This window comes from Hippocampus bargibanti, linkage group LG07, assembly GCF_051943395.1.
Source record: "Hippocampus bargibanti isolate YZ-2025 linkage group LG07, ASM5194339v1, whole genome shotgun sequence".
NCBI lineage: Eukaryota > Metazoa > Chordata > Actinopteri > Syngnathiformes > Syngnathidae > Hippocampus > Hippocampus bargibanti.
This window is the reverse complement of record NC_142740.1, coordinates 24,801-44,408: the sequence shown is the minus strand read 5'-3', so window position 1 is coordinate 44,408 and position 19,608 is coordinate 24,801. Positions and strand designations below refer to the sequence as shown.

General features: G+C 42.6%; 2 protein-coding genes across 6 annotated transcripts; one reads left to right on the top strand and one right to left on the bottom strand.

Annotated features, from left to right (window-relative positions):
- Positions 1 to 2,517: 2,517 nt before the first annotated feature.
- On the top strand, positions 2,518 to 3,756 carry dnajc19 (DnaJ heat shock protein family (Hsp40) member C19). Its single transcript, XM_089001258.1, has 6 exons — positions 2,518 to 2,630; positions 2,882 to 2,933; positions 3,001 to 3,074; positions 3,304 to 3,383; positions 3,461 to 3,531; positions 3,605 to 3,756. The coding sequence occupies exons 1-6, from the start codon at positions 2,628 to 2,630 to the stop codon at positions 3,673 to 3,675; spliced, it is 351 nt and encodes a 116-aa protein (XP_088857384.1). The 5' UTR covers positions 2,518 to 2,627; the 3' UTR covers positions 3,676 to 3,756.
- Positions 3,757 to 3,850: 94 nt separating this feature from the next.
- Positions 3,851 to 14,838, bottom strand: fxr1 (FMR1 autosomal homolog 1). 5 transcript variants are annotated; one of them, XM_089001252.1, is made up of 18 exons: positions 14,751 to 14,838; positions 13,447 to 13,499; positions 13,270 to 13,363; positions 12,783 to 12,854; positions 12,503 to 12,651; positions 11,131 to 11,224; positions 10,915 to 11,031; positions 10,347 to 10,517; positions 10,117 to 10,195; positions 9,839 to 9,948; positions 8,972 to 9,064; positions 8,625 to 8,826; positions 7,743 to 7,839; positions 7,535 to 7,644; positions 7,287 to 7,472; positions 7,058 to 7,135; positions 5,470 to 5,540; positions 3,851 to 5,397 (listed from the first exon to the last, which is right to left on the bottom strand). In XM_089001252.1, exons 1-18 carry the CDS (start codon positions 14,799 to 14,801, stop codon positions 5,212 to 5,214), a joined length of 2,013 nt encoding a protein of 670 aa, XP_088857378.1. In that variant the 5' UTR covers positions 14,802 to 14,838; the 3' UTR covers positions 3,851 to 5,211. The 5 variants fall into 5 exon arrangements, with proteins under 5 accessions (XP_088857378.1, XP_088857379.1, XP_088857380.1 ...); XM_089001253.1 differs by having other exon boundaries at positions 7,743 to 7,836; XM_089001254.1 differs by having other exon boundaries at positions 7,743 to 7,836; positions 8,972 to 9,058.
- Between the last annotated feature and the right edge of the window lie 4,770 nt (positions 14,839 to 19,608).

The following is a 19,608-nucleotide window of genomic DNA, read 5'->3' as shown; positions in this document are numbered from 1 at the left end:
CGATGCCCGCTCGGTAGAACCGTCCAGCCATGTCAAATCCCGGCGGGCAAGTAACTGCTTCTTCCGCTCCAATCCAAACTGCAGATGAGCTGACAAAAAAAGTTATGATCGGGCTCATGTAAAAAAAAAAAGGGTTCAATACTGTGTCCCTTTCACCAATAGCAAAATCATGGTAAATCCCGACCGACTCTGCGGCAATTTCCTCACATGTCAACATCGAGCCGATGGACGCTTCATACGCAAAGCGTGGAGCCCTGCGGGTGGTCCCCAAAGTGACTTTTCAACATTTCTGATCACTCTCTCTGCATCCTAAACAGCCGCGCAACTTTTCACGCATCCTCCTCAGCAGACGCAGGTCCCCGAAGGCATCGCCTTTCAAACACTCTCCATGAAAACAAAACAACATGAGGAAACAAAAGTCTGGAAATACCTTGCGGAAGACGACGGGCGGACGGACAGATGAAGCAGATAGTTGGTGGGTTTTTTGTGTGTGTTTTTTTGGTTTTGTCCCTCCCTGTCCTCTCTCCTCCGGGTGTCTCCTCTCTCGACGCGCTGTGGGGAGCGACTGCTCACCGGCTTTTCAGCGACTTGCCTGGCATATCTAATTCGAAGCTGGGGCTGTTGCCGCTATCTGCCGGTGGATCTACCTCGCCAATCTCTCCTGACTCAATCTTACCCATCTCTGATTTCCTTTTATATTTATGCCCGGAATATTTAATTGTAGACAAAAGGTTACTCTGGGCTCTATTCACGGCGCGCAGGCAGAATAATCTCCTTTGAAAGGCTTGACATTTCAGGCTTTTCAGAAGGGGGAGGCTGAGAAAAAAATATATCCCCTGCTTTTGTTAATCAATGAAGTAGAACTGTGGCGAACAAAAGAATTAAATTGCTCGGTTGGGTTTGTGAAATACACCGAAATAGCTGCTTCCTGTGGGCTTTTGTGCTTGCGACCATATGAGAGCCGCACTGCGCTATGATTTAAAACCCTAATTTCTCCACACGATTACCTTTTGAAATGCGATTGACAAAACGGTTGATCGGTCGCCTGGCTTGATCAGTGGAGGAAATGGTTCCTCTCCAATTTGTGTATCGCATCTGCCTTAAAAACAACCACAACATTGAAAGTGTGCACATTGTAGGGTCAATAATGAGGCCTTTTCGCTGTCCTGCTGTCTATAATGAGGCCGACATGTTTTTGTCCACTGGTGGGAGACAGATGGCATGTTGCCAGCATGCCATCCTGATTTGACACATTCATTTCCACTTCCTTTGACTGGCTATCTTGTCAAGCCAAAGGACGTCAATATGATGGGGACTCCAACCTCACAATCTTTGCTAGTGTCAAATTCAGCTGGACCCTGAGGTGGACCTCACAAACTCGTCCCGGCTACATCATCATAATCATAATAATAATAATAATAATAACACATTTCATTCCAGCGTTCACTCAACCCGGAAGTAACTCAAATAGAATAGTGAGACAAATAGATCGAAAGCTAGCTAGCAAGCAAATAGATAGCTAATAGCTAGCCAGCTAGAAGCTAGATAACCAGCTAGCCAGATAGCTATTGTATGGTATTACAGAAAAGACAGAGAGAATACAGTCAGCACAATATTTCCTACTAATGTCTACATGAACAAAAGTCAAAAGAACAAAATAATAACTACAAACATAGATGTTTTATTCATAAATTATCTTAAAATCAAACCATGCATATTTAGTTATCACCGAACAAATGTGACGTTTTATTTTGTAAGAGCGGACATTATTGGCTAGAAAACTATGGATTATGTCTGACATAGTACTGTATTAGCATTGTAAACCAAAAACATGGCTGCCATAAATTGGATGTTTCTATTGGCCCCTGTCACTTCAATCCACATTTTCAGAAAATTGAATGTTCCTAATCATACTGTGTCCATAGTTTGTTCGAACTAATAATCACACCAATTCAAGTCTATCCATATTTGACAATTGTAAATTATTTAGATTGTGAGTATTTCTAGATTGCGTGTTACTTCCGGGTTGATTAAACGCCGGAAGTAAAGCTAGCAGCCGTTCCTCGGCCGCAGAAAAAAAAACTTATCGTGTGACAGAAAAGTGCTCTTAAGAGTTTTGAAATCTATTATTATAATGACCATTTTGTGTTTGGGAGCCTTTTACTGAGCGAGTTGCTTGTTCTGTAGCCACAAAGGGACATAAGTCTTCTTGTGCCGGCCCCAAGCCCGAATACGGAGGGTTGTGTGCGGAAGAGCATCCGCCGTAAAAGCTGGGCCAAAATAAACAATGCGGATCATACCTCTGAAGATGGAGGTTACTGATTCGCTGTGGCGATCCCTTGAAGGGAAAAGCCCAAAGGAAAAAAAGATTATTATTATTATTATTATTATTATTATTATTATTATTATTATTATTGTCAGCACGTCTACGATACGGCACGTTTGCTTCAAAATGAAAAGGTTTTGGTGTTATGGTTAAAAAAAAAAGTCACCCAGGCGACAAATCTTGCTTGCCGGCTTTTTACGACAGTTTCTCACGATTGGCTATATAAACACAGGACCGTCAGAAAACATGAGGTCAAAAGATTTGACCCTGGTCTCTCTATAACGAAACAAAAGACGGATACATGGCAAGTATAAATGTATATACCTCAGATGGACAAGAAAAATAAATGACGTCACGAAAGAGTCTCGATGAGACCGCTAGGCTAACTGTTAGCTTTAGCCAAGTCTCCTTGAACGAAGATGTCCAACCCGAACGACTTGTTTGTATTTTTTGTGCTGTAATTACGTCTTGAGAATACGTCTACATGCACGAACATTTCATCGCTTGCTTGTCGTGTTTTGTTTGTCTTTTTACCTGCTGCCGGTTTCCGCTCAGGCCAGTTCTTTGGTGGCGGCGGGGCTCGCTTTGGCAGCCGCTGGATTTGCAGGCAAGTCATCTCAAATGGAACCTTGTCGAGTGTCATCGTTGGTCAGCATGTGCGTTTCATCACTTAGGTCGCTATGCCATGCAGGCCGTGAAGCAGATGGAGCCTCAAGTCAAACAAGCCCTACAAAGCTTCCCCAAGAACGTGAGGCTCTCACGCGTCTCGTTTTTGCTACTTTCACTTCCTTCAAGTGTTCCCACCTGGCAGATGGAAGCAATGTCTTACTTGAACCTATCCTAGGCGTCCTTTGGCCATCACGATCACCTGCTATCTTGAATAATATTTGTAGGCTGCCGCTGTCGTACTCCTAGAAAATGAGTGGACCAAATTCTAAATTGCGCCCGGTTAATTAAATGCGTCATTTATTTGCTAGGCCTTCGGAGGGGGTTACTATCGAGGTGGTTTTGAACCAAAGATGACTAAGAGAGAAGCCGCTTTGGTTTTAGGTGTCAGGTATGTCAAGTCTTGGCTCAATATTGGTCTCGTTTGCATATTTAATTTTTTTTTTAACATCTGTGCACGTCTTTCAGTCCCACCGCCAGTTGGAATAAGATAAGAGAAGCCCACAGAAAACTGATGATACTAAACCACCCCGACAGAGGTCAGCGAGAAGCTATACGCTCTTAATTTCCCAGTCGGACATCTTGACAAAATATTTTTTGGTGTTCTTGCAGGTGGCTCTCCATATCTAGCGGCCAAGATTAACGAGGCCAAAGATCTCATTGAAGGCCAAACAAAAAAGTGACGAGCCTGAACAAAAGCAGCTGTGAAGATGAATTGCAATGTTGCATTTGATTATTGAAATGAATTGCATTGTATATAGAAACATTGACTTATGTGGGTTTTTAAGCTGCGCATTGCACATGATTCTAAACGTTGGATATTTTTTTGTTTTTAAAAGCCCAGTTTGGTTTTAGATCTACATGAAAGATCAAGTTTATTTAAGAACTACCTGCATACAAAACATATTGCACATCAACCAACCAGAATGATCCGTTAGAAAAAAAAAAAAAATCTTGGTGTCGATCCAACAGCAAAACATGCGCCGTCATCACTCAGTAGTCCAAATTTATGTGTCCTCTCACATACGTTTAGAGTCAAGGTGTGTGTGTGTGTTTTTTTTTTTAAATACTGTACATATTTAAAATAAATAAGCCTTTTTTTTTAGGGGAAACGGGCAATCAGTTTCCAGCCCGGAAAAAAAAATGGCTACATTTGTTGAGCACACAAGGCAGTTGTTTCCCCAACGACAATTAACTCGACAGAAAAAGAAAAAACGGGTTCAGTGCAAAGGAAGTGACACATTTTTTCCTATGTATGCTGTAACATTTCCTCATGAACAAAAGCGGTTGCATATCAGAAAAAAAAGAAGCGATGCCAAAACTGATAAACATGAAGAACAGTCACACCTGACTTGAAAAAAAAGATGTCTCCCAATGACTTTTCAGGGTCTTGGGTGGCCATTGGGTCCATTTGGGACCCCGGGAGGGGGGCAGGGGTTCAACAGGTCCAATCACCAAAGACCCGTGCTAAGTTTTCCCATTTTGTGCGGTCCAGGCAACATGTTCAAACTCTTCTCAAGGCACGAGTTGATCACGTCAAGTACACGTGGGGGGCTTCATGTATTGCTCACGCACAACTATAGAAAGTACAAATCATATTCTGATGCACATAAAGAACTTTTTCTCCCTGGCGAAGGCAAACGTTTACCCCCCCCCCCCCAAAAAAAAAAAAAAAAAAAAAAAAAAAAAAAAAAAAAAACATGACTGCTTTCATAGCAAAGTAGACCAACAGCTAGCCAACTAATAGATAGCTACATAGCTAATATATAGCGAGCGAGATACCTTGACAGATAGCCATATAGCCGGCCATCTAGATAGCTATATAGCTAATTAAGCCTTCCCGCGTGCAAGAAATGTCGACCTCAAGAACCTCCCACTTTGCCGTTATACCTGTAATTCCGTGACTCCTTTTTTATTCCCCCCAAAATACTGCATTCAGTCATCTTTGCGACTGAAAATGAATATTTATACAATTCATAAATGTAGTGTGTGTGTGTTAGGCTATCTTTGGGCAGCTTAGACAGGAAGAACCACTGGAAAAGAGGATTTCATAGGTGGTAGTGATGAGAGGCTAAATGTGTAGCGCGAACATGTGCATGTTTTCAATTTCAAAGCGGAAAAGAAAGGCGCTTACCCAGTTTTAAAAACAGATTCAAACCAAAAATGCGTTTGGATTTTTCAAACACGATAGGAAAAGCGTGTTTTTTGGGGGTGTGTGGCTACGAGAGGCCATTGACGACAGTTTTGGGGTCCGGCTCGCCTTTGTCCGAGATCTCGGCGGTGGGCTCCTGCTTGCTAACGCTGCTCTCGCCCTCTACGGCGCAGTCGTCGGAACCATTGGCGGTGGTGGACGGAGGAGTGGGAGGAGCCTCCGGGCTGTGATCCGCGACGGCGTCCGCCCGACCCTGAACGACAAAAAACGCCAATCTCACTTTCAATTTCCAAGGCAACATTTTTCTGCCAATGAGTGCAGAAACCTCATTCTTGACGTCGACGGCCATCTGTCGGCTCTGAGAGTCGGCCCTGGACATGAAGTCGGCCACCGTCACTGCCGAACGGACAAGAGCGGAGATAAAGGCGTTAGCCAAACTGTATGGGGACAATCGAGTCCAAGTCCATTTTGAGAAGAAAAAAAAAATCAGGGTTCCAACAGATCCTCAAAAAGTCCTGTTTGGATTCTGAACACAAGGTCTTCAATTGGTATAAAAAGGTTGGAAATCAATCTTGTCAAGTGTGAAATCAAATAATTTTGCCACTATTGTTTGTTATTTTGACTTGAAGATGGCACCGCGAGAGTGGCTGCCTTTACAGCAGCTCCTCTACATTGACACCTCAGCTTACAAACTTCATTGGTTCCCAGAAAGTGTGTGTACGGCCAAGTTCGTCCGCCACACATTTATTTCCCAAAAGAAACCATTAAAAATGACAATAATCCGTTCCCAGGTCTCCATAAAACATCACTTTCTACTTAAGCCTGAAAACTACACAAAACTTTGCTAGTAAAGCTTATTTTATGTATAATAAATATGCTAGTGTTATTAAATAAACAAACTGTACGGTATAATAAAGTCATTTTATTGACTGTTGTGATGGTCGTTGATGTACTTGCCGGTTGATGATATCCGAGTGAATTTGCCGTGCTTGCTTGGCGATAATACCCTCACTCACACTGTCCCCTGCTAGCTGCTTTTGGTTCATCCAAATCAACAGATGTTTTTCAACCTATTCTATTGCCTGAGACCGTTGCTTAGACAACACAGAAACACCCTTAGCTACACGTAGCGACGGTGGACTTAGCGTACTGGTACTGGGACGCTACGTCACACAAAGGCACACCTTGTTGGAGTTTTTCGACGATCTCCTTCTGCTCATTTTCTTTTGTGTCCTCTGTGGCTTAACATTAGCCTGTGGTGGGGTCTTTTTCGCTCCCATAATAGCAAAAGTACTCCACTTGATAGCAAACCACATCTGCACTCAAAGGAAGGGGGTGTGGAAAACTAGTCCGCCAGCCGCTGTGTGGTTTGGCTCCTCCGTCGAAAACTAGTTGGTATGTCTGGCAAATTTAATGTTGGTAAGGCGAATAGTTGGTGAGCTAAAGCGTTGGTAAACCGAGGTATGACTGTATTTTGTTTTTCTACTTCTTTTTTCTTCTCTCTTGACTTTCCTGCTGTGAATTTGGAATTTCTGTAATTTGAGACAAATCATCTCATCTGCGATCGCAATTTTGGACACAGTAAAAAATGGAATTTAGAATGTCTGAAAATTGAACTGGGGAATTCTGGTTCAAAGAAATTCCGTGTGATGGATTCTTCCATGCTGTTTTTTAAATGCATGCAACCTAAAAAAGTTCAAAACAAGCGCATGCTATTGAGACACACCACTTCACTCCGTCAGAATAAAAAAAGGGCAGCCAGACAAAGAGATTATTAGTCAAGGTCCTAAAATGGCGCTTTAGAATGGCGAAAAAAAAAACTCCCAACATTGTCTTATTTTGTCACCAGTTAGCAAGAAGCAGAAAAAGTGGCGCGTTTGACAAAAAGCAAAAAAGGGCGGCCACCCAATTACCTGGCTGCCTTTCTTCGGGCAGGCGAATACGACGCCTTCGGCTACGGTTACGACGCTGCGGCCGAGCTTCGGCGTCATCTAAGGGTGGCGAGAGCGGAACGGAGAGGCCACTAAACGTGGCGGCTTTGGCCTAGCTAACCCGCGCCGCTTCCTTGTGTTTCCACGGACGCCATTGGGGGGGGGGGGGGGGGGGGGGACAAAATGGAGGACTGAAACGGCGCTTGCATACCAATTCCATTTTCGCTGACGGAGGCGTTGTCCGATTCGCTCATGCCGTCCATCACGGTGGCGTCCTCGTCCGTCCGGCGTCGTCGAGATTTCCGCTGGCGGGTGGCCACCGGGTTGGACTCGCTGGCGTCCGTATCGGCCGTCTGGTCCGTCTCCGTGTTGGTGTCGGCGTTGTCGCCGCGAGGGCCTGCCGCCAAAAGTCGCTTGTCAGATCCTGGAATGGCTGCGGCTTTTCCACGGCTGTATTACCCGCGCCGCCTCCTCTTCCTGCTCCTCCTCGTCCACCTTGTCCACCTCGTCCTCTGCCGGGTCCGGGCCTCCGGCGACCGTCCCTCAGTGGACGTGGTGGACCTCGTTCCCTAAATTGCACCAAAGATAAATTCAACGGACACGAGAAGTCAAAGCTTGAAGTGTTGAGGTTTCTTTCCTTCCTTCCCGGGAAGGCCGAATTTGTCACCTCATTTGCTGGTCGGCGGCTTGAGAGCAGTCGCCGACTTCATCTCGCCGCTGCCAGTCGGTCTCGGATGCGTTGGAGTGCTCAGAGTTGGTGCCTGCTATTTTCACCACAACATTTGGCCGACAAAATAAGACGGCGGGAGAAAAGGAGAGCGTTGCTCAAAAAGGCTCGGGTGCTCCTGCTTGACGGGATTTAAATGAATAAATAGATAGAAAGAAAGAATAAATACTCATCAAATAAAAAGCTAAATAAATAAAAACAAATAAAACAATAAACAACCAAGTAAACAATACGAATAAAAAAATTAGCTAAAAAAACACAATAAAACCCAAATAATACATAAAAAATAATTACCAATAAACAACCAAGTAAACAATAAAGAAATAAATGAGCAATCATCAAATAAACAGCTAAATAACAAAATTAATATAAATACATTAACAAATAAATAGAAAAATAAGTGAATAAATAACCACATAAACAATCAGCAAATACTCTTGATGTTCCGCCCCATGGAAATCTTTAGTAAAAGGCGAAAGAAAAATAAATAACGAATAATAAAATATACAAACAAATAAATAAACGGCTAAATAACCAAATAAATACAAATATATTAACAAATAAATACATAGAAAAATAAATGAACAAATAACCAAATAAAGAAATAAATAACCAATCATGAAATAAACAAACAAATAAACATCTGTGTAAGCTCTCAGTGATACAGGAGCGGTCCATCGATGAAGGTTTCTTCAGCCGTCATCTGTACAGATAACGGCTGAACAAACCTTTTCATCGAAACATATACATGATTAAAGAAATAACCAAATGAATCTAAACTAAATAAACTGATAAGTGCGAACAAGCAGTCGTCGTGCCTACCGTATCCGGCGCCGTAGCCGTGGCCTCTGCGCCCGCGACTGTTGTAGGAGCGTCCGACGTGCGCCGAGGCGTTGGCACCGCCGTCTCCGTGATATCCGCCACCTCCTACGCGCTCGCCCCTCTCGCCGGGTCGGTGGCCTTGCGTGAGCTGCCGCAACTGCTCGTCAATCTGCATCCGTTCCAGGCGAAGTTGTTCAACCTCCTAGTTGTCCATATCCAAGAAATGATTAAAAAAAAAACAACTAGAAAACCGCGGCATTTCAAAATAAAATAATTTTGCTCGGCTGTAGTAAATGTAGTGGTTGGAAGTGCAAAAGAAATCCAGGACATACACGTCCCACGCTTACATTGAGGTAGGAGATGTGGTACTCCAGCAAGACCTGGACGTTTCCAATGCTCTCCTTGGTGCCGACAAAGGTGAAGGGGACCATTCCCTGTGTCAACAAAAACAAACGCACAATGTGCACGTCAGTACATGCCAGGGCCATGCCAGCAAAGTCAGCGTGGAAAGAAATGAGAGGGGAAAAAAACTCAGCAAATAAATAAAAACACATCATCAAGAAAATCAATCAATCAAGAAATAAATGAAATACAATGAACATCATAAATAAATAAACAAAACATAATATATAAACCACAATAAACAAAACAAATAAATACATAAAGAAATAAAAAATAAATACAAAATTATATATACACACAGACACATGCATGAAAAAAATGGGCGGGTAAATAAATATAAATTAAAGCATTTAAAATAAATAGAAATAAAAATAGACAAAGAAATGAATAGATTGAATAGAATGAATACATAGATTAAATAGATAAATGCACAAATAAATATGTAAATAAAAAATTGCAGAAATAAAATATGTGTCAATCAATAAAGGTGCAAATAAATACGTAAACAAATACACATTAAATAAATGCATAAATAAATGCACAAATACATGCAAGAATAAATAATTGCAGAAATAAAATGTCAATAAATAAATGTGCAAATAAATTTAGAACAAATAAATACATAAACAAATAAACAAAATACATTAAATAAAAACACAAATTAATGCGTAAACTAATTAAATAAATAAAATGTGTAGGTGTAAATAAATAAATGTGCAAATAACTAAATACAAAATAAATAAACAACAACTAAATAAATACATATATAAATGAATGAATGAACATGAACAAACAGCGGGAACGCGGCTCACTTCTTGTCGCGGTTGCTTGTTGTCATTGTCCCCCTCGATCCGGACCCGCACCACTCCGGACTTGTCCACAATCTCCTGAATGACTTTCCCATTCTTACCAATGACTTTCCCTAAGGGCAAGAAACGGGGTATTTACACAGATTTTTTGGGGGCCGCCATTAATGATGTCAAGCGACAGTCACTTTAAGCATGTGATGCTCACAAAAATATACAAAAATGATGTTCGAAAAAGGGTGAGGGGGTGATTTAAATGTCAATTTCCAAGGAGGTGTACATACCAACAAGGTTTCTCGGTACCTGGACAGAATCCTCCAGAAACTCCAGGTAGTTCCTCGCCTTTTTCACTGCTTCTGCCGTCTGGGAAAAATCAAGAGGAAAGATGCCGATTCCATGACGTCAGTCAAATACAAATACAAGCAATTTGCATATTTCAATCTGCATTCATCTAATGAAAGAAAAGAAAACCCCCAAAAAGGATCCATTTGTTTCTGAAAACAACACTACCTACCTCTCCATAAATTCTGAAGGTCCCGGTCTCCTCATCCAAATCGATGGCGGTGACCCCCGGCACTTTTCGCGCTTGCTGAATGTTACTTCCGTGAGTGCCGATGGCCAAGCCCATCAAATCGGGCCTCACTGCAAACTCTTCCTGGAAGGAGGACACCAGGTGCCTGGAGTTCTAAAACAAAAACAACAATAAAACTGAAAGAATCAAGATCAGAGGGCGCAAAAACCCGACTGGACCCTTGGCACCCTGCCCACCACCTTTTCCAGCGACTCCCCCTCAGGCAGCCGCTACCGATCCATACGCACCAGTAAAACTAGTTGTTATGCCAAGATTATATTCTCGCAAATTTAATGCTGGTAAGGCGAAAAGTTGGTGAGTTAAAGCGTTCGTAAGCCGCGGTATCACTCTCGAACTAAATTCGATTAGATTAGCTTTTATTAGTGTCCTCCATACTTTTTTATGATGATACTAGTGCAGCGTGTTGTACTGGAGATACATTCCTTGTGTGTTCCCTATACTTGGCCAATAAAGATGATCGTGATTGTGAAAAGGTTAAAATCCGACTGACCTCCAGATGTTTAGTAGCTTCCTGGTTGCGGGACATGAGCATCAGTTTGGTTCGGAGGCTGCGCAGGTGCATGTCGCTCAGCAAAGACACGCGTTTCACCGTCGACTCGTTGGTGGACTGCAACGAGGGAGGAAATCAATCCCGATGAATGCCAAGCAAACAGGAAACAAAGACGTTGCTCTCCGCTTTGAGAGAAGGGGGGGGGGGGGTGTTTACCACGATGACCAAGTGGCTGGACTCGGCACAGTAGGAGACTTGACAGGCCCCCACGGCTTTCTTAAATTCTTTATGGGCGTTCTCGCTCTGACACCTGAAACGGATCAGCCAAAAGGGAGAACGTAGCAGGCGCTTGTTAGCGACACTGGACCAAAACAATAGCCTCATTTGAATACATTTGCACATTTTAAAAATGCTGTTGGATTCAAAACAAACTGAGGCCATTTGGCACACGGGTGTCAGAGTCAAGGAGCGGGGGCCAAATCTGGCCCGCCACATCATTTGATTCGGCCCGCCAAAGCAAATCAAGCATGTCAAGTTTTGTGATGTCAGAACCAAAATTTCAAATTGTCAAATGATTCATCCACAATAAATGTCTTGCCTTTGGATTTTTATTTTTCCTCACCCTGGAAGGAACATTTGAACTCATTCGCTGCCATTACCAAATTCAGTCAGGAACTAAGAGGTGTGACGTGGAGCTCCATTCCCGAATTTGTTCGGGTGTTGTTTTTACTTGCAGGGGTGTCGATAAAGTGCTGGTCAGACCCTTTTGGACTGCTGCCTCGATTTCAAGCTTATATAAGTCCAGACCAATATAACTTAGGAATTAACTTTAAGTGTAACATTTCTAACGCTGTATTGACTGTTGATGTAGTCCTAAACCTCAATATTCTGTGGGTCTGGCAGTTTGTGTGAAAATGACAAAAACCCTGGCACTGGAGTGGATACATTTTGGCACATTGTCTGTCAATGTATGAGTTAATCTGTAAATGCAATTACATCTATTTCACGACATCTATTTTCTAACCATTAATCACAGGTGTCAAAGTCAAGGCCCGGGGGCCAAATCTGGCCCGCCACTTCATTTTATTAGGCCCGCTAGATCCTATGATGCTCTCTAAAGTCCCAGAATGTCATGTAAACCACAATAACAGGCATTATTCTTGATTTTAAATTTAAAAAGTAGTTATTCGTGAATTTGTTGTACTCTCTGTATGTAATATGTGGATGGGATGAAAGAATGTAATGGCTTCCCTAAATTCATCACGGCCTCCCAAGAGGAAACCCTAGCGGAAAACCCCAACTACTAAATACAACAAAACAATGATTTTGACACCCTTGATTTAGCATTTGAAAGAATTTGATTAGGCTTGATATATTTGAACACCGAATCATCATCATGTTTTGGACGCCCACAAAAAATGCACAATCGATTGAACAATCATGATTTTAAAATATCACCCAAATGATAGTGACTCATATTTTTCATCATCAAGCAATCTTGGAAAAACATCATCATACAAATGTGGAGCAAAGTTAGCATCACAGTGTTTAGATGACATTTGTCAACAGCGCCCCAACGCTAACTCACGCTTCTTGGAGATCTTGCGGGACGGCGATGGTGCACTTGTGAAAGTAATTCCTGGTGATGGCCTTGTTGGGGTTGAGCGGCCGCAAGCGCTCGAAGGTCACAATCTCGTTGTAGACGGCATCGCACGCCGTGTACTCAATGACAAAGAACTAATTTCAAGATCAGAGGACAATGAAAACAATCCATGAGTAGTTTTAGTCAGTTATGTGGCCGGTTTTTAGGGCGACGAAAACAAAGCGGGTCCAGATAAGCAAGGCACAGACGATGGGGAAAAACTCACGTCTCCTTTGGTCATGCAGACTTTGGCCAGCCACCAACCGCAAGGTTCCAGATCGGTGGCCCTGGAAAGGATCTGCCCAGATCACAAAACATCAACATCCAGACACTCCCAGGCAGTAAAAGTGGGAAAGAAAGCAAGCATTTAGTCAAACCTGGGTTTTCAGACCAACATCCGTTGCGGAAAGCTGTTCGAAAACCCATTTGTTTGAAAACCAAAACAACACTTCCCATGATAATCAATGTCAAAACCAGCCTGTTCACAATGGAACGTCGCACGAGGATAACGCGTCCGTGACTATGGGACATGACAAAAGAAAGTGACATAAGGAAGTGGAGGGGAGTCCAGTGGTGCATTCAAGTGCGCTCAGTTTGTTCAAGAACCCATTTTTGCTTGTAAACCGAAAGATGAAAAAGCCTAAATTTTGATTTGAAAAGCGATTTGATTGAAAACAGAGGTTTGACTGTCTATCCCAATGAATCGTCCGTACCTCTACCTCTTCACCCTCTCGAATCTCCTTCTTGGCGTCAGCGGGAGGTGGCATCCGGACATCGCTGAAGGGCACCTGCCGTTCCGGTTGCCAACTGAAAAACAAACAATAGCGTGGTTTCAAAAAAAAAAAAAAAAAAAAAAGCCCACAGACGGCAGGCGGTAATCACTAACTCACTTGTTCTCAAAGGCGATGGTGAGAGAATCATTGTGGATGTCTCGGACTAGGCCCTTTCAAAAAAAAAAAAAAGCACACGTAAATGCGATATTGTACGAGAACAGCAAAAAAAGAAGCATTAGCATTTCTAGAGCTGGCAATTTTCTTTCCTAGTATTCAGTGACAGCCATTTTGGATTTCTGACGAAAAATTGCTTGCATTCGATCGTTGAAATTTGCTAATTTATATTTTGAATATTTTCTTGTGTTTTCTGTTCTTGTTTAGAATTTCAAAAGATTCCCAATGGCACCTTACGCGCTAAGATCTGCCAAAAATTAAGAAAGTTATGATCTTTTAAACTGTAATAAAGAACTCGGTCACAGATTTTCACTGTTTTAACTGTCATTACAGGCAGAAACTCCCCTCAAGATATGCCATTATTTCATTATTTTTTGTCATAGAACAATAATCTAGACATCATTTGAAAGCTATTTAAATGCACTTTAATATGGTATTAGAAAATGTGTGAAAAAATTATTTTTGGTCACATCCCTACTTGAAGGGAAAGCCCAAAGGAAAAGAAGAAGTGACATGATGGGGAAAAAAGGACTCAAATCTAATTGCAAGGTCGCGAGCGAGCGAGCTGAGGCGGCTTTGGCAAACGTCAATGTGACTCTAGGAGCTGCACTCGAAATAGCACGACGGCTTTCAGTATGAGGAGGTGGCTTGCTTGCTTGCTTGCTTGCTTGGGGGGGGGCATGGTCCACTCTTCCGTCAGCTGCTCATGACTGACAAGGAGCAACTGGCACACACACACAAATAGCTACGAAGGTAGTCAGTAAAAAGATGACTGCGGCTTAACTTGACCGCGATTCCAAGCCGCCAATTCGGCTTTGACGAGTCGGTGACGGCCTCAAAATTGCACCGTAACGCACGAAGCACGCCCAAACTCCTCTGTGACTTCATTTCGTTGACGTCAGCGGCTCAACTTGGGCTAAACTCAAAAACACGATGACGCAACAACCTCACCAAAAATAACACTATCACACGATTGAAACGAAGGCGAAACTTTTCGACCATGATCGTTTTCTCGGGCGAGGTGACCGAAATACGATGCCGAAAAAATGACGAAGATTCGGCGGCGGTGCTAGCTTAACTGGCTAACTAGCAGCTAGCTAAGCTAATGCCGGTCACTATCCAACATTTACGGTTACAACTTATCGCCCGAAATTTAAGAAAAAAAACAATCCTCGATGTGTCAGCTCGCAAACTGTAACGCGGGCTATTAAAATAAGGCGATTGCATCATAAAAAGCCGACATTTACCTTGTAATAAGCCCCGTTAGAGCCGCGAACCTCCACCTCCAGTTCCTCCATATTGGACACGCAAAGGATGCTGGGATGACAGGTGCTCCTTAAAGCACCAACACCATCGTATTAAAACAACAACAAAAAGAAAGAACTGGCACGACTAACGATTATTTTACCCACCACAAAATTCCAAATCAAGAAAAACAGTCCAAACTGTTCTAAATTAGCTAACTCTGAGCTTTTCCAAAGGCCACAACAGTAATTTTTGACAAAATTAGGACAAGCGAGTTAAGGCAGCTCTGTCTTTAGTACACTCAAAAATTATTTCACCGGAGTTGAATAATCATAATACATGTAATTTATAAGTGCCTTTCAAACCTCTCAAGGTCACTTTACAGTCACGGGATCAGTTTTTGTGTGGGTGAGCAGCGGCAGCCACATGCACCAGCGTCCACTCAACCCGGAACCAACTCAAATAGATAGAAAGCTACTCAACTAATAGATAGCTAATAGCTAGCTAGATAGCTAGTTATATAGTTAATAGATAGCTGGCTATCTAGCTAGCCATCCATCCAGCAAATAAATAGCTAGCTAAGTAGCCAGCTAGATAGCATTTGAAACCCTAACTTGACCTTCTTTCTTTCAAATCATGATTTGGAAGCCAAACCACAAACCCTAATACTGATGCCATTGTTTTTTTAAGGGAAGTAGTCTCAAGTTGTGGCCCGTGGGCTGTTTTTGGCCCTTAGAATGATAGTTTGCAATAGGCACTTTTTGGCCAATTTGAGATGTCTCGGTCCTTGAACTGACCAGCTTATCAGCAAACTCTCCAAGAGCCTGAGAATGATTTTGACCATTACAATCCAGCGTGCTGGAGATTTTAGATTGGTCAAGACCATGGGTGTCCAAGTTAAGGCCCAGGGGCCAAATCTTCCCCTCTACATCATTTTATTGAGCCCGCGAAAGCAAATCAAACTTGTGATATTCCATGATGGCGACTGAAGTCTGAACCAAAATGTCAAATTGTCGGATGTAAACCACAATAATAGTCATGATTGTTTTTACTTCAATTTTGAAAATTATTTCTTCATTAATTTGTTGTGCGCCTTGTATGTGATATGTGGAGGGGATGACACATTCAAATGGCTTCCCCAAATTTATAACGGCCCACGTGTGGAAACTGTAACTTCTATGTGGCCCGCAGCAAAAAATGACTTTGACACACTTGACTAAATTAATTCTTTTCCAGAAGGTGGTGGATAAGGAAAGTCTGACATGAAGAAATGAGACAGATAGATGGACAGGACATTTCAGAATAAATTGCGATTGCATATCCGACAATCCAAATGTTTGTCTTTCAATCTGACTTACCGTATACTGTCTGACTGACTGTTTGTGGTGGTCACCATGGTAACATAACAACGCAGCGCCCCACACAATCCATTTCCTATTTTTCGCATTTAAATTGAGATTCTATTTTTTCTTTTCATCGGATTTCACCAACCACATTGTTGTCTTTGAGATCGTAAAATTAATTTTGATTGATCATACGGTGTTTTTGACGTATCATATTCTTTACTCAAACAAAATAAAACCTCAGATAAAAAAAAAAAAAAATTTGTGATAAGTGAATATCCACATAACTGTCATACACGGATACAGGCATAGACTTGACAATTATTTATTTAGAAAATTCATTTAGTACATGACAACAGTTGACAAGATGAAGAATTTCAACTTTTAAAATACCTGAATTTTGTGTCGGTTTAAGGCTTATTTAGTAGAAAATAATGTTTTATGGGGACCTGGGAACGGATTATTCTCATTTTAATGGTTTCCGATGGGAAATTACTGTTTGGAATACACAGTTTTCACCTTAAACACTTTCTGGGAACCAATTAAGTTCGTAAGCCAAGGTATCGCTTAACAGTCCAACCTCAGTTTTTGAACGTCTTGGTTTTCGACCATTTTCATTTTCGCCCAAAAATATCTTTTTTTTTATGCTTTGATTTGCATCCAAAAATGGGTTCTCGACCAAAGTGAGCACACCTAAATGCACCACTTGACTCTCCTCTGCTTCCTTATACGCCACTTCCCGTGTAGCGTTCCATTGCGAGTGGACGTCTTTGTATTGTTCAATCACGATAAAACAAAGCAGCCATTGATTTTAATGGGAAATGTTGTTTTGGTTTTCAAACAGGTTTTTGTAGGTTTGACTGTACATAGATATTTTCAAAGTGTCTTAAAGTGGGAGAGGTTCCCAGTCCACCTCTTCAATGGTAGGCTCGTGGGCACCAGCCCTGGCCTGCGTTCCGAAGCCTCCGGCAGGCCCCGCCCCCTGATACAACTTGCCGATGATTGGCTGACACACTCGTTCCAGCTCCTTCTGCTTTTCCTGGAACTCGTCCGTGTCGGCCAGCTGGTTTTTCTCCAGCCACTGGAGGGTCTGGTCACACTTGTCCATCAGAGTCTTGCGATCCTCCTCCCTCAACTTGGCCGCTACCTTCTGGTGATGGTGGTGTAAAAGTCCAGGCCCTCAAAGAGGGAGTCGATCTCCACGTTGGCCTGGGAGCTGGAGGACAGGGTCCTCTTGGCCCTCACGCAGGCGGTCCGCAGCCTTCTCATGGCTCTCTTGTTCTGGCCAATGTCCTTCTTGTGCTTCCTCTTAAACTCGGCTACAAAGTCAAAGAAGTCCAAGATGGCGCCCGAGTAGGCAGCCTCAGCAAGTGCTCTCATGAGCCTTGCTTTTTTTGGTTGTTTTTGTCTTGTTTTGTGTTTTCTTTTGTCACTTTGTGTTGTTGTGCATCGTGTGGAACAGATACAGATTGTTTTTCAGCATTTTTGACCACGACATTCATCAAGGAGGAGACTGTGCTGAGCGGTTGCGCCTTTTCGGCAGCATGAATATGCCAGTACTGTTTTTGAATGGGAGGAATGTCGGAGCCATTCGACTGCCATCGCTGGACACCAAAGGGGCCATTGTGCTTTTTTGCGCCTGTAATGGGCAGCATCTTCACAGCCCCGCTTTGTTTAGCGGAAAGGTCAGTGCTGTTGGACAGTCTGTGGCTGGATGGATGCATGGCTTGAGGAACCCGCGATAAGAAGAAAGGAGCGTCAGCGCAGAGCGCCGATGCGTATGTGGAACTGTTGCGGCTTGGAATTGAAGCAGATTTATGTGGAACAGGAGATGTGAGTCAATCTCTTTTCGTCAATGGATGCTACAGCTGCGTGTTTGCTTTCAACATTTAGCTTGTAGTCGACGTGCACATTCCACCATGATGTCCCTGATCCACTGGTGGAAAGACGCTTTGATCCTCTCCTCTTTCATCTAGAACTGCTTCATGTCATCACAAAGAGGGTACAGCAAGTCCTGAAGAATGAATGTCTCTCTGTGTCTTTGTTTGGTCATATTGTCTCTATGCTGTCATATTATTTGTTATTTAGTTTTTTTTTTTTTTTGTTCTTTTGACTTCAAGACGGCGCCGCGAGAGTGGCTGCCTTTCCAGCAGCTCATGTATTTTTGTTTTTCTACTGTCATTCCTTTCATCACTTTGCTGCTGTGAAATGTAAATTTCTCCACTGTGAGACTAATAAAGGCATATCCAATATCCAAAGTGCACCACCATGCGGTTGTCAAAGTCCTCCCCGCCCAGATGCGTATACCCGGCGGTGGCCTGGACCTCAAAGATGCCCCCCTCGATGGTCAGGACGGACACGTCGAAGGTGCCGCTGCCCAGGTCGAAGATGAGGACGTTGCGTTCTCCCGACTGGCCTTTGTCCAGACGTAAGCGATGGCCGTTGGGTAGACAGGTGGACAAATGTTATTACATTATGCTGTTATTATTAATCAATTATGATACTTTTTACTAGTTGGTATGATAGCATTATTAATATGAAAAGCAAATTTGTGACAGCTGATCATCAGACCAGAGTAACCACAGGGAAAGTGAAAGTTCGTGGATGCTCTCTGTGCACATATAAATCAACCCATATACATGTATAAAAATATTTGATATCATGTATTTTTTACACGAGTAATTCATTTTTCAAATACTTTTACACGATTTTTGGTAGTTAATTAAATTAAGCAACAAAAAACAAACACACTGACGAGCCATTTAGGAGCCAAAAGAGCCGGATGTTTTTTAGTGAGCTGAGGCAAAAGCATCGGCTCTCTGAAAACAGTCGGAATTCCCATCACTACTATTCAATGAGTAAAGTGTGAATTATAGAGGAGAAATATCATAAACTTACATTTAAAAGATCGCTCTGAAGTCCAAAGGTCTTGATTTTTCTTCTTTGTGGACTCTTTGCTGCCCCTCGGCCCGTTTTATACTCCGCTAATTTGCATTCTGGACAGTTCTAGACGTGTCTGTCAATTTCGTCAGTACCAAGCGCAAATTCCTTTTGGGAAATTCACAACAAAAAGAGAGAGGACTTCGAACGGAAATACGTACTTGTTGTGAAGGAAAGTACGGTCACGTTCGTAAACATTGACGTCAACTTTTTCCGGAACCAACCTTTTCCGGAATCGTGGAGCAAAAGCGAGACCAACACAGAAAAGTCTCAATTCAAATACTGTAGTATTTGGAACGTGGGGACGTCATTCACCGAACGAGATTATTCTAGAATGTGTGTATATGTTAAAACATGATGGCATGTCAAACGACGTGATGAAAAAATAGGAACTTGGGTGAGTTAATGTGTACTTTGTCTCAATACAACAACCGCATCGCATCCACCAAATCATTGGATCCGTATGATGTCATTCTGTCACAAGACAAACACATGCACACTCTGTTTTCTATCAACTTCACATCGGTCATCCCAATTGAAAGTGTGGTGCGACGTCGACGTGTTACGGATTCAGTAG

Coding starts and splice junctions, on each gene's coding strand:
- dnajc19 (XM_089001258.1), top strand. Junction 2,934..3,000: donor GGCAGCCGCTGGATTTGCAG/GCAAGTCATCTC, acceptor TTCATCACTTAG/GTCGCTATGCCATGCAGGCC. Junction 3,384..3,460: donor GCTTTGGTTTTAGGTGTCAG/GTATGTCAAGTC, acceptor CACGTCTTTCAG/TCCCACCGCCAGTTGGAATA.
- fxr1 (XM_089001252.1), bottom strand. CDS start 14,801: ATGGAGGAACTGGAGGTGGAGGTTCGCGGCTCTAACGGGGCTTATTAC. Junction 10,518..10,914: donor AAGCTACTAAACATCTGGAG/GTCAGTCGGATT, acceptor TTTTTGTTTTAG/AACTCCAGGCACCTGGTGTC. Junction 9,949..10,116: donor GGTACCGAGAAACCTTGTTG/GTATGTACACCT, acceptor TCTTGCCCTTAG/GGAAAGTCATTGGTAAGAAT.